The 15204-nt window shown below is 35.1% G+C and overlaps 1 protein-coding gene across 5 annotated transcripts in view; it reads left to right on the top strand.

Annotated features, from left to right (window-relative positions):
• Positions 1 to 15204, top strand: part of LOC110372673 (paired box protein Pax-5) — a 99983-nt gene that overhangs the window by 48199 nt on the left and 36580 nt on the right. For all 5 annotated transcript variants that reach the window (XM_064041818.1, XM_064041819.1, XM_064041820.1 and 2 more), the window contains one exon: positions 10994 to 11159. In XM_064041818.1, the coding sequence (XP_063897888.1) occupies positions 10994 to 11159 (166 nt within the window). The remainder of the gene's footprint in view (positions 1 to 10993; positions 11160 to 15204) is intronic.

Below are 15204 nucleotides of genomic sequence, written 5' to 3'. Positions count from 1 at the left end.
AAAGTGAATAACTAAACAGGACCTAGATAACCAAAAAAATTAAGACTGGATAGTGTCAAAGACATTATATCTGAAATGGATGTTATTTCTAAAATTACATGGATAAAGCAAGAGGATGATGATGATGATGATAGCAGTCCCAAGTTACATTAACGTCTTTCACATAAATCTAAGGGTACCATATACATACCATAATACATTCACAAACCGTGAAGTTACAAAGTGTTACATATCTTCTAACATTGTACGTTAGTGTGAAAGTTATAAAGTACAACAAAGATAAGATTTACTTAATAACAAACAGTTTAATTAGAAGCGAAAGCGAATGCTGGTTTAGACTTTCCCAAAAAAGGTTAAGTAAATACTTAAACGAAGATTTTTATCTGTTTTGTATTGCAAGAAATGTTGGTAATGAAGCTATCTACTTCTTCCTCGTTTTAAAGATTTTTACAATTTTCTTTCTTATTTGTCATGGATATATTATACGATACTTGCTTTCTTATCTCACATCTGATATTGGCAGAATCATTGACATCGGCATCGACGAATCTTTGCCATCAACCAAAAATTGAATAGGAGCTGTGTGCTGACAATGATTTTGATGCTTATATTAAGGGAATACGGCAATATTTTTTCCTCACATAATAGCTACACTCTTTAGAGTTTCTCATCTTCCCATAGAGGTAGGTATATAAAAATGAATCCCTATATCCCTTGGCCACGCCATCACGCGTAAACGGCTGGAGCGATTAAGCTGAAAATTAGAAGGGAGGTAGCTCAGACCCGGGAAAAGGTCTATAGTTATGTCTTAGTTAGGTAAGCAAAAATTTCAATAGCATCTCAGTAAAAACCTCAAATCAAAAATAGATATGAGCTTACCAAAAATAAGTACCTACCTAACAAAGGAATTGCACCACCTAACTAGGAAGAACAAAACAAAAAATCTACCAAAAATTAACCAAGTTTTATACATATGACACCAAAATAATGACTGTCTAAGCCAAAAGAACAATAAAACGAGTAATACTTAAAAAATCGTCATCGTACACTAAAATACAGGAAACATTCAAATCATAAAGCACACCGGCCATTACGATGTCACATACAAACAATAAAATTAGGGCACACGTACAAAAAAACAACCAAATTTCAAACTTCCTGCAAATGACTCAACTGTCCATAGATCACGGAGTCATACTTATGTAGAGTGAACGACATTGCTTTACCAACATATTGAAAACACATTAAAAACTGACATCACAACCTTAACTATAAGACATAAAGTCTAAATTCACACAACAGATCTGTAGAACAAACTTTGCATGTAACATGAGACTCACGCACACATCTAAAACATGACACACGCCTATTCTACACGCGTACGCGATTGTAAACGCACACATAGATCGCGCGCTTCTGATTGGTTGACGGCGATGCGCTCACGCACATATCGTGTAGATCTTTTGCGTTTTGAAACTGGTTGTGCTTGGTAATTGTCGAGATTTTAGAAAGGCTGTTTGGTTGGTTGCTGTAACCAACTTGTTGGGTTGCGTCGCCCTAGAATGTGTTATTAACATATAATTTTTTTATTGCCGGTTATGTAAAACTGTTAATATTTATTGCAAATTATAGTGTTGCATCGTTACTTGGAGTGGGCTTTTGGTTTGCATAGATTTTTTAACTGCAGTTTATGATCACAAATGCAAAAAATTCCCGTTCCTTTTACCTATGTACCTATAGGTATCTACGTTCTAACGATTTTTACATAGGTACCTATTAGCAAAATTTTATACAGCTTCAGTAGTTTCTGGTCATAATTACGTAGACAAAGGACGTAAATCTATGAATACTAATATAATAAAGCTGAAAAGTTTTTCGTTTCAATGCACTAATATCAGAAACTACTAGACCGATTTAAAACATTCTTTCAGTATGAGATAGCCCATTTATCAAGAAAAGCTACTGAGGTTCTGCAATTTTTATAAGGGATATGAGGGAAACCGTAATAGTACCGTAACTCGTAAACATTAAATTAATGGTACTTATCTATATGAAAGACGCCTGAAAATAAATGAAGTTTCTACCTAATCAAAGATCTAAGCCGATGCAACAATGTACAAGTTTTGTAACATCACAAGGTTGGAGCTAACTAGAATTTTATCTAAATTCACCTTTTCAGTTGCTCAAGTTAACAGCTTTGGTATGTTTTTTACAATGTAACGAAGGAGATTGGTTAATAGTATGATTATCTAGTGTTTCAATAGATCAGATTGCTACATTAGTTGCGATACTTAAAACCTCCATCTCGGAATAATCATCATCATCTCTCAGCCATAAGTCGTCCACTGCTGAACATACTTAGGCCTCCCCCTTTGATCTCCAAAATAATCTCGTAATTATAGGTACCTGTCATATTCTTCTGTTATTGGCAAAAATTCTTAAGGACTATCCCTTACCCGGTATTGCCTTATCTTACCATTTTTGACTAGCTGCAGCGAAATCACGAAGTAAGTAAGAAATTCGAGGAAAATTATTACTGTACTTTAAAATCAATATTGTGACAAAGGCTCATTTAAATCAAGTCTTAATACACAAATAGGTACATTTTTACCTTTCTAATGCTTACATAAAATATGTTAGGTTTTCAAAGATACGAAATGACTGTAAAATGCTGTATCCATTTTCGGATAGTCATTATCTTTCCAAAGCATAGTTCTACTAATTAAGTTAATCTACTACCGAATATAGATACATAGTAAAATTATCAATTAGTTACACCATTTCAGGATCCATTACAATTACACCCCAACATTGCCTTCCTCTAAAAAAAACACGTTGATTTACCAACACAAAAACATTACAAAATATCAAAAGCTTTTTACGTTTAATTCAAGATGGCGGACACAATGGCGTCGGCCTCGCATCCGGTCGTCGCATGGTAATCTCACTTCCGGTCTGACCGCACTTCTGTCGCTTATTATCTAGGGAACTTTATTATTTGAATTTTGTTTGGGAATGTTGTGTTGAAGAAAATAAGGTTTTAAACTGGAAAAATTCATAAGGTGAAAATAAAGTACTTTTACTAACATGATTTTAGTGACTCAAAATTATAATTTTGGACTTAGGAGGACTCTTCATACCAACATGCTTTTGAAACGTGGTTATTTTGATACCAAAATAGATACAAAAAAGCCCTGCGTACAAACATGTTCAATATTTAGGATTTTAGTTGATATTGACATAATATAACAGTTGCAGAACTCATATTTATGCTAATAACCTATGTTTAAACCTTAAATATATTTATATACTTACAAGACCTACTACAAGAAGTTTAAATAGGTAGGTATATGTACCTACCTATCAACAATTTTGACTATCCACAACCAAATTCCCATACACCCAAAAAAAAACATCACCATATTTTCCTCAACTCTCAAAAAAAACCCATAACCATCAAATAATTTCAGCAGATGGGAGTTTTTAACATAAAAAGGCGCATTCCCATAGAATTCCCATGAAACAAAGGATGATACCCACTGCGTCACGGTTCGCAAACCATACATATTTAGTTTTATAGGATCCCATAAGATATTATGGCGGTATAAGGATAATGCTGGGAATTATGACAGAATGATCGTATCTCTGACGTTTTAAATAGGTTTTTGTTTAGGTGTCCAAAAAACGTGGATTGGATTAATTGGGTTGTTAGTAACGTGATTTAAAAGGAGAGGTAGAAGTAAGAAGTAGCTCTTGGTTAAAATTAATCCATTTGGTTAACTAAAGGTTAAGATAGGAATTTTTACACAAACGTAATAACTAAGCAAATGATCTACTGCATTAAATAAGGGTTCCAAAGCCCATGCAGATGATGTATTTTTAAACGTAGTTATTTAATAAATATAAAATTCTGTATATTTAGTAACTTACTAATCATTAATGGAGTATAGTTGACCCATGAAATAGGTGTTGAATTCATACTAATTTTCAGTATTAAGTTTCTCTAGTTACTTACTACGCTACTTATAAGATACATTCCAGAACCAAAGTTACTCTATCGAACATTCTAAAAACAACAAGAAAATACAGTAACGAACACAAACAGTTAAAACTGCAAAAATATTCCACGAACACCTGATTTCAATGCAAATATCTTTAGAAAAGTTCATAAAATGCCTGCACACAGTTGAAAAAAGGTTTACTAATTACAATTAATGCTGTATAAAAAGTGACAGGTTATAGAGGGGGTGAGTTCGACCATGACCATCGTCCTTGCACCTGTATGCTACCCTGAGGGTCAGAAACATAATTGTAGGGCTCATCAGTTTAACACTATTTAGATTTGTGTTTGATGTATAAAGAACTGTAAGTATGTGTATGACTACGCGTGTCACTATTTATAGTTTATATACAGAATTATGCAGAGTAACAATATGTCCCAAAGCTTTACCATACATAGATCCATTGGTAGCATTTCATAATATAACTACTATCAATGGCTATTGATTGGTACTAAAATTGTAAGGAAAATGAATATGCCAAGTCTGTTGTCTCGGTTGTTGATCCATTCTTTTCTAACCAGTACTTACAGTTGACAGTTTATTGTAGGGCAATCGTGAATGCAATCATCTTTTTAGTCAGTCTGCTACCGACCGGGTACCCTGAAGTAGTATTTAATATGGGCACTTCCAATCATCTCTATACTTAGTTACCTCAAGCCTGATCAAACTATGGGCTGAGCAACTACGCTGGGGCTCAAATTTTTTTATCAAAACGAAAACTATAAGTACCTATTTGCTGACTTCTTAACTTTTATCGATCCGTATGCTTGCTACTCCCCTGTTAATCAAAAGTACTGCATACCTTTACTGTAATACCACAAAGGGCACTATGCGTTGACGTGAACGCTCTACGGAGGGAGTGCGCTCGCGCATAACGCGGCGCCGTCCTTGCACTTGTATGTGTAGTTATCGGTAATAATAGTGTATTGGAATTCTGTGTGCTTTGCCCTTTTGAAGAGGGGAACTTTACCTTTTTTATGTAGGAGGGTAGGCGATTTTTTGATGAAGGAAACTCGATGTATTTTTTAATGAATAAGGCTAGTGCACAAATAATATATGTACATGTGTTGTGTTCACTCATAAATGTTACTTATCCTGTCGGGGCAATGATGGACAGATCTTGAAATTGTTCAATAATTCTTAACAAACCTAACTCTTATTTAATTGACGCTGACTGGCCCTATCCAAAGATTAAAAATCTCTCACAAAGCCTATACTCTCATTATCACAAGCTTGTTTACTATCCCGCTGCTGGGCTGCGGCCTCCTCTCACACGGAGTAGGATTGAACATTAATTACATACCTAGCTTGCTCAATGCAGGTCGGTGATTTCAGACTTTATAGTTCATGTTTCCTCGAGATGTTTTCCTTCACCTTTATTCAGTCATTGATGTCCAAGGTATACTTGGAAAGTAACTTAAAAAAGTTGCATTGGTACTTGCCTGATCTAGGCTGTTATCGAACCCTCACACGCATATGAGAGGTTGGTGCTTTACCCACTAAGCACCATGATTTCTGAATTCTCCTATATTACAAGCACAAGTAGAATCAAACCGCAAAATAAATCAGTACCTACAAGTAAAGTTATTTGAAAATCAGATTGTCCCTCGAACGGAAGTGGGAACGGAAATGTTCCCCCCACATCTAAATTGGATGCGCTGTCCAGTTTTATGTTATGGGTGCATGTTTATGGACTGTTATGGGTAGCTGTGAGTATGGGAAGTCAGAGTTTATGGGATTTAATTTTTGAGCGAGTGCTTTTGTGTTGGTGCGTTTAGCAATAGGTATTGAAGTTGGTATAAGACGAGCTTATCATACATGTAATACGTAGGTTCTAATGTGATAATATACATAGATAGGTAGTTTGTTTTCTTGAACAAGATAATCTTAAGAGCTGCGGGATTCATGATGGGTTAAGTCAGTAAGATTCTGACAGACGCTGCTAACCCACAGCAGGAGGGTTCACAGCAGACCGATTTGAAAAATCTTACATTGTTAGATTGCCCATTTATTGAAGACAGCTATTGGCTACTTTTTCTCTGGATTCGTGAATTAGTTTCCACGGAACATGGGTGGAACCACACGCAAAACCCAGATTACATGTAAAATAGCGTTAGACGAAAGTTGCGTTAAAATAAAACCTACTTAAAATAAATTTACTTCTGCAGAGAACTCCTCTTAAAATGTTCCTCGTTGACCCAATTCCATAATTTCTGGGGACTGTAAGATCTTTGTAGGAAGGGGACAGCTGGACACCTGGTGAGAATAAGCGTATAGTTTGTAGTCAGAGCAAAGTAGGGTTCGCATAAACTTACTGATTTTTTCGTCTATTATGAGTATTATTAGCTCCGCCTTTCAAACTTTTTATTAAACATTCTTCTGAGTTATCCTAAAATACTAGAACTTACGTACTCAAAAGATGTAAAACAAATGATTTTGAACCAAGTATCATGTTTCTGATTTGTTCTTTTTCTGGAATGCTCCGGACTTAGATTGGATGTGAAGGGAGAATGTAACCCAGAACAATAGAAAACGGATATAGGTTTCAAACACTTTAATGTCTTAGTTTTAGAACGTTCTGTCTGTAGTCACAAACACCTTAGTCGCAGCTTAATGAAATGTCAGCTTCCAAAAATACACTGCTGTAAAAAATTATAATCTTCACAATCTGTCGGTACAGTCTCGTCCCCAGTTTCCGGGCGGCCATCTTGCTCGCTATTACGCTTAATTACTACCTAAAATAGAGCCTTATTTGTGTTTTATTTATAACACAAACTCAGAGTATAGAACAAGAATATTTTTACTGAAGAAAATCAAAGGCAGTTTTGTGATTATGCACATTACATAGCTGACATTACAATTTATTTAGTCACTTAAGAGCGTGTACGTCAATCGCGCGCCATTTGGCCTAAAATGGTACTTTTCAAACCACTGTTTCTCAGTAACTACTTATCCCATAACTATGTTATTTTTTAATAACGCAAGGTAATTTCACTGTCTATATAGTTAATTGAACATAAATTTCAATTTGTGTAGTTTAAATACTTAAAACCCCTATAACGTAACAGATGTTTTATAAAATTCCCGTTCAGCGTCTATTTCGAAGCTTAAATTCATGTGAAAACAGTGGCAAATCTAATCATATTTATTTTTTTACTCATAGACGAAATCCCCATGCCTATAGTTAGTTGAAAACATTTTTTGATTTAGGTCTCTATCTTTCAGAAAAAAATATTTTAACAATGTGAAAATTTGTGAATTTCAAATGCTTTTTTTACCTACCTATCTTACTTAATTTAATATAACAATTATTTACTATAGTAATATAACTCTTTCTTTAAAACATAAACTTTATATTATAATTTAATCTCTCGTTTTCATTTTTTTATAAATTATTTAAAAACTACTATTAAACGCTGCACGCGAGTCAACTCAAACCAGACCGCCGCAAGGCTTCACAGAGAGAGGACGTGTCGCTCCGTCACATCGCGTAGGGTGAATAACCTCTGCCGTGGATACCGAGAATAGAGTACATTTCAAGCGCGACCAACAAATCTTGATACATTACTATTTTATTTAAAGCTCAATTTTGAAGCATATTTTTTTTATCGATTGAGTTGAAATTTTGTTTGAATGTTCAGTTTTAATGACAATGTATGATTCTATATCCAATATGGCGGTATACCGAAGATGGAGAAAAAAATGTTTTTAATGCATTCCTACGATATGGGTATCAAATGAAAGGGCTTGCTATGAATAACTCGAAAAAAAATGTGTCGCGAGTCTAAATCCAATATGGCGGACTCCTTAGGCTAGAAATCACTTATTGCAGATGTCTGTTACCAATCGAGCTATAATTTTTTTTTTTTTTTCATTTTGGATGTACCCAAATTTTGACTTTTGATCTCGAATAACTTTTGAAGCATATAGGATAGATAACTTAAAACTTTATTTGCAATGGTAAACCCAAGCTCTTCCCAATATTTGGCTTTCCGGCAATTGTTGTTATTTGACCACAATTTTTCGGTCTGGATGGACTTTACCATTCATATAAACAATCAATTTTTCAAATCGGTCCAGGCGTCTTTGAGAAATCGAGAACAATCAAATTGAGAACAATCACAAAACAATCTAATTGAAACCTCCTCCTTTCTTTTTTTGAAATCGGTTAAAATACAGAAACTCTTAACATTGTCATTAATCATCAGTCGACTATTTAGTACTGTTGAAAATTGTATGTAATATACAGAAAGTCCTCAAAACCAAGGTTTTCATAGGTGCCCGATTTTTTTGCAAAAGAGTGTAAGTATTAACGACTTATTTTCATGCTTTTATATTTTAGACATCCATAGACTTACACTATTTTCCCGCTATTAACTATTTACTAAATAATATATTTTTTGTTCTACCAATTTCACTCGAAAGGATCAAAATGGTTTGTGTGACTATACGTGAAGTATGATAGGCACGCACACAGCCGCGACGCTAGTCTGCGCGGTTTTTGCGTTGAATTACCTAAAGTTGACATCGCGCGCCGAGCGTACACGCTCTTAATCTAGATAATAGCCTGTTGCAATTTTCTTACAATATTTTTCTTTTTGGATTTTCGATTTTTTCCATTCGAAAGTTGCAGTAACATTCATAATATAGATTCAGCTAGGTAAGTAGTAACAGGAAAATTATGAAAAGAATACACACTAACGAAAAGCTTTTTACAGGAATACGATATTCTAGCGAAAATAGAAGATACATAAGTATTTTACTTATTACACACACATGAGATTGAATTTAAATAAACTTATGTTAGGTATTTAATTTACTTATTGATTAAGTCCACCAGTAGACAAAACAAACAACAAATAAATAACTGAATTACTAACGGATGATAGTAAATAACCCGATTTTGGCAACGTTTCGCGGCTGCAAGTTATTTATGGATTTACAAAAACAATTGTGTTAACATGGTATACGGTTAAAGCTAGCCTATAGGTATGTTTTCCATGAAAACTGTATAAGGTTGTATGTAGCTGAATTTGAAGCTCAGTTTTTGATAATGAAATACAATGTTTAAAATCATATTTATAACCTCAGGAAGATTCAGAGTATTCAGTGAATTATTTCATTTTCTGGTTCAGTTATCTGCAGTGCAATGTACATAGCATTTAAAAGTACACTACGATTAATATTATGAAGCTGAAGAGTTTGTTTGTTGATCGTGCGAATCTCAGAAACTACTAGACCGATTTGAATATTTTTTTCAGTGTTAGATAGCCATTATTTTATCAAATCTATCCGGATTCGTAAAATACGTCTCATGGAAAGTCGAAGATCGCTTGCAGATCGCAGTCGTCGCTTGCAGATATTGCAAGTTGTTTGGGTTAGATAGAATATGTACCTGATTTAGCAAGATTTACATACAAAACAAGACAATATTATCGAAAATCGAACACCTCCTAAAAATATCCTAAAAATACTAACTCCCCAACCTTATCACAATACCGACGTTATCAAACAAAACAGCCGGTTACACCCGGGTATCGACCGCGGGGCGTGTCGGATCGATCGTCACGCCTTGTGCCCACCCCACCCGGGTCGGGGGGTCCGTGAAAGTGTAACGTAAGATGAGAAGGGATGTTAGGTTCTGTGTTTTTCGGTGGAAAAACTGTTCGTATGTAGTTTTTTTTTGTACCTGTATTTTAGTTTTGGATAGTGTGTTGGTTATATTTCTAGACAATCATATTGCAAATACCTGCCACGTGAGATGATGGTCAAATAGTCCCAGCCATAAAATAAGAATAAAAAGTGTACCTATGTAGGTATTGCAAAAAGCACACATACATAATTTTATTCAGATAATATTTTGTCCATATACTCGTTTGCTGATTCTAACGTGTTTGAACTTCGATATATACTCTTACCACTTGAAACATAAAGGCATACTTTGAAAGAGCCATTTTCATTTACCTTCTACAACTTAAAATGAAAGACCGTGTCTCGTTTATCCAATTGATAATGATAAAGACTTTCAGTCTAAATGACATCATTGGTTACAGACCATTTTCGATAAAACACATTGCCAAAAACAACAAAATAAAACCAAAATCCTTAAAAAACTAACATTTATTATAACCAAAACTTTACTTATTCATCTTCTATACAAACCAAGCTCACGAGAACTCCACTAAGCATGAAACGGTTACATCAGACCACTGAGCCGGGACCATCGATCGGTCCACACCCGGATACGCCCGGATACGCCCGGGTTCGCCCGGGTACACCCGGCTAGCTAGTCGATACCCGGTTCACGGCCGGGGGAACTTCATCAATAATGTAACTCCTTTGTTGGAGATTTGACGGTATGGCTCGTTGTAGTTTGGTATTGTTTGCTCTTCGATGGTAGAATGGTAGGTTTTGGCTGTGTGCAAATATATCGGGTTAGATAGAATAGGAAGAGCAATGATAATAGGTTATTTTGTTATAGGTATCTGGTGACTGTGTCTAAGTTCAACTTCTATTAGATGATAACCGAATTCAGGGTGAAATATTAAAGTGTGAAATCTGGCAAAAGACTTGGGGTTGTATAATTTTAGCTCGGTACGTCATTGCGTAAGAGTTATAAAGAATGCGTTAGATCGAATACCTCATCATCCTCCGAGCCTTTTTCCCAATCATGTTGGGAACGGCTTCCAAACCTATTAATACCTATTAATCCTAAAATATATAAGTACCCAAGGCTCCATACCTAAGCTGTAATTGTTACCTAAGGTATTTCATCGGTGTTCTCTCAAAAAGTTTACACAACCCTTAAAACATGATCGCAAATCCCATCAATTTGAATTCAGCACACACAGATCTCAAAATATCTTCAAACCTTTTACCTATTGTAATTTTCTTATGTATCAGTTAAACTAATATTTCCTTTATCCCCACAGGCCACGGCGGAGTAAATCAACTAGGAGGAGTCTTCGTGAACGGCCGTCCCTTACCCGACGTGGTGAGGCAGAGGATTGTCGAGCTGGCGCACTCCGGAGTCAGGCCGTGTGACATCAGTCGACAGCTGAGGGTGTCGCACGGCTGCGTCTCCAAGATACTGTCCAGGTACGTGCTGAAAGTAGCTACTTACCCGACGTGGTGAGGCAGAGGATTGTCGAGCTGGCGCACTCCGGAGTCAGGCCGTGTGACATCAGTCGACAGCTAAGGGTGTCGCACGGCTGCGTCTCCAAGATACTGTCCAGGTATGTGCTGGAAGAACAATGGAGGCTTGGATGATAAGTTAATATTAATCATAACTAGCTTCCGCCAGTGGTCTCATCTGTGTCCTGTGAGGACAGCACTCCGTGCACCTAAATGAAATGTATCTTTTAACTTCACTCGATAAAAGGACTATCTAATCATCATCAGTATCATCATCATCTCAGCCATAAGACGTCCACTGCTGAACATAGGCGTCCCCCTTAGATCTCCACTGATACCGGTTGGAAGCGACCCGCATCGACTATCTAATACTGCAAGAACTTTTCAAATCACTGCAGTGGTTCTTGAGATTATATTAGCGTTTAAATGAAACAGGCATTTTTTGAGAAGAGAGAAAACAATTATTTTGCCTAAACCAACTAAACCTAAGCCCCACATTTCATCCAAAATAAAACACCAAAAACCCATACCCACACAGAAATCTCTGCCATCCTTTAATCACAACGTTTATTAACCCCACTCACACTCACACACTCACACATACACACATACACTCCACTGTCCATGTGTGCGTGCCCCCGTTCCGCGCGGTAACTTCGGCGTGTGCGCAGGTCCTAGCGGCTAGACAATGCGCTTATGTCATTTTCTTTTGTTTCGACTTGCTGTAACTAGTTGAAGTGGGGTTCCGTTGGGTGGTTTGTGAAACGGTTATGTTTTTTGGAAGTATTTACTGTTTAGGAATTTATTTTTTGCAATCGTATTTTTTTTACTCTAGTTAATGCAAAGTCTTCATTTAAGAAAAGTTTCATATTTAAAATCAATTAATATTTCTAAGAAATAATGGAGCTTTTAATACCTATCATCTCTTTTCCACACAAACAGATAAAAACTGAATTCAGGCAAAGCTTATAATTTGATCAATCATTATCCTATCTGTTAGATTAGACTAGATTTTAATAAAATGGGTCGATTATATTTATGTAACTCCTGCTCCTTTTATACTTGAAATATCTGCTACTTACCAATAAATAAATGCGAAAATTAGTTTATTGATGTTTTGCTACGCTTTCTCACTAAAACAAGCTGATACGGTTGTGGTATGCCTAAAAATATGTGGTATCCTATACCCCTTCTTATTCGGGTGCGGAAAACTACCTCAAAAACCCACTGAAATCGCAGCCAGATATAGTATCTTATAATTCAACTCAAAACAAATACTGAACCACCAAAAACAGCCAATTATACTAAAACAATAAAAAAATAACATACGGAACCATTATACTAATAATAGCATACCACTCAGTATATCTTTATACCTCATCTAATTGGTGTATTTATAACAAGCGAGGCATCTGATGAATATAATTCCGTTACAAAAAACTTCGAGTCACTATGACGGAACTTTACTTTGATTTAGTACGAATAATGAATATTAAGGTTTTTTGTAAAGGTTTTTGGTGGACTTTGAATTTAAAGTTCTACCAATACCATTATCTACCTTAATTTTATTATGTAGATATACCTACGATTGAAGGCCTACGATGCATTCTAGTTCAGATAAAAAAAACACATAATATATGAATTTAGAATCTCCTCCTTTTTTGGGAAGTCAGTTACTAATACCATTTTGTTATGGTACGCATTAAAGAATTGAGTATTGAGTATTGTTAACCAAGGTAATACGAATTCAGTTTTTGATATTGAGTGCATTTTATTCTTTTCTGAAATTGTGAAAATACCTAAATACCTAAGTATTTCTTTCTAACTCCATCTGTGAAGGGTAAAAGTGATTTGGGTTTCATAGATTTAAATCTAAAGGAATACTGTTTTTATTCAGTTTCATGACTATGTTTAAAAATAACTGTGATAACTATAAGAAAGAGCTAATCTATAATAGTAAGTTATGTATTTTTACGAATAACGCGATATTAAAATATATTTTTTGTTACAATAATGGTCTAGAATTTTTTCCTCAACTTCTAAATCACATTTCTAATCCGAACGTATCTAACTGATCATTAAAACCATCAACTTAAAGAGTTCCAGTTAAAACTAATTATTTTAACTGAACAACTTAACAGTCGAGTTAAATGCTCATCATTTGTGGTAAACCGATGTTAAACAGCGACGCTCCGACGGTTAACTGTACAGTCAACTTCAGGTCAGTGGTAACAGTTTTATAGGAAAATCGTACTTATTACTATGGAGTTAAGGTGCATGACAGTTACCACTGATGTGCGGTCTACTGTACCAGTTAATTCGTGCTTAGTAAAATATAATGGGTGTATTATTTAACTAGTGTTTATGTTTTGGTGTAAGTTGGTTAAATATAGGCTTGTTATCTGACCATCAAAAGAAAATAGGTACTGGAAATGTTAATAAGTATCACTTACACACATATTTTTCCTATTTATAACACCTTTTATTCAACATTTTGTTTAATAGACGAGTATTTATAACAATATCTATTTTGACGCATTGTTGTATATTTTGTACGACCCGAAATCTTATATTTTTGTCTGTATACGTAGGTAACCAGTTAATAGAACTATTGCTAACGGGATGAGATCAAGACCCAAGTTCACCGAAAACACTTAAAATTCAGTACTAGCTTAAAATAACTGTATTTGTACACAATTTCCACGTTGGATTTTCAAAGTAGACAGAGTTAGTTTAAGAAATACGGATGATTGAGAGACGATGATCAAATGATAAGATAAGAGAGGAAATCGTATAAGTGCCCAGTTGCGTTTGCTATCACTAAACCAACAAAACAAACAAAAATACCATGCTCTCAAAACGCAATTGACCATTATCTTTCCACAGCAAAAACACAATCGAAAATCCAATATTTGCTATTTAAATTTAATTCGCAATTATGTTTAAAATCCCGCAGTGTTTGTCCCAACAATACCGAATAGGTTCAGATGATTTGACGATATCATATCGATATAAATGACAATAACGTGAATGGAGCGCCGGGAGTCGAGCTGACCATTGTCCGATTTAAATTGAAAACTGAGCAGTGTTGCGCGGTGCGGGAATTTTTGTGGGACGCGGGATTTTAATAATCCCGGTGGGTCTTCTGATGTTAAGATAGTTCTTTCCCACATTCAGTACAAGTATAAGTGACATATTTTAAGATTGACAGAAAATGTATAAACTTTTAGAATAGCAATAGATTTTCCGATGTTTAAGCACACCAAAAAATACTTCCGTGCCTTAGTTGACATAACAGTCAAATTTTACATTGAAGAAACATTACTGCAGCATTTTACTGTTAGCAAAATATTTACTTTTATCGAAACTAAAATTGAACTACATATTATGTCTCAAAAATAAAAGGGAAAATATTTAATTCAACCATCCCAAGCCGTCTCAATCAATCAGATCACCTTACAAGCACTTTCACACATCACCATATTTTTCAACGAACAAATCGATCGATAAATCCCGGGCTGCCCATCCCTATTCCCGGGGGACACTCAATCGGCTCGCGCCGAACACTCGCTTTTCAATTTATCCCGCTCGTGCAATCCAACCCTATGTTTTGTTTTTAACCCGTAGGGAATTCATTTTTGTCTTAATGACAATGTAGAACTACCTACAATTTTGTCCTGGGATTTAAAGAATGTTCTAGATTAAGGGACTATGTTCTAGTTCGAAATGTAGGTTAGTCTCGTTTTGTTAATTGTTGCTGTTATTTAGATTTTTGTCGTTGTAAAAGTCATCTGTTTTTAATTTAAAAAGACGTTGCAGATTCTTAAGAAGTGTCAAAGATCAACTTTGTGCACAGTTTTAAATTGTGGAGAAGAACCGGCAAGAATTTCCATATACTTCCATTTTTTTAAATAAGAGAGTTTACTTCGCTTAGATTAAAATATCAATCATCTTATATGGGTTTGTATCATCATCTTCATCATTAGTGTGTGGTAATATTTATTTTGTA

Source organism: Helicoverpa armigera, chromosome 26 (genome assembly GCF_030705265.1).
Source record: "Helicoverpa armigera isolate CAAS_96S chromosome 26, ASM3070526v1, whole genome shotgun sequence".
NCBI lineage: Eukaryota > Metazoa > Arthropoda > Insecta > Lepidoptera > Noctuidae > Helicoverpa > Helicoverpa armigera.
Note: the sequence above shows the minus strand (reverse complement) of the source record. Positions and strands in the feature narration are given on the sequence as shown.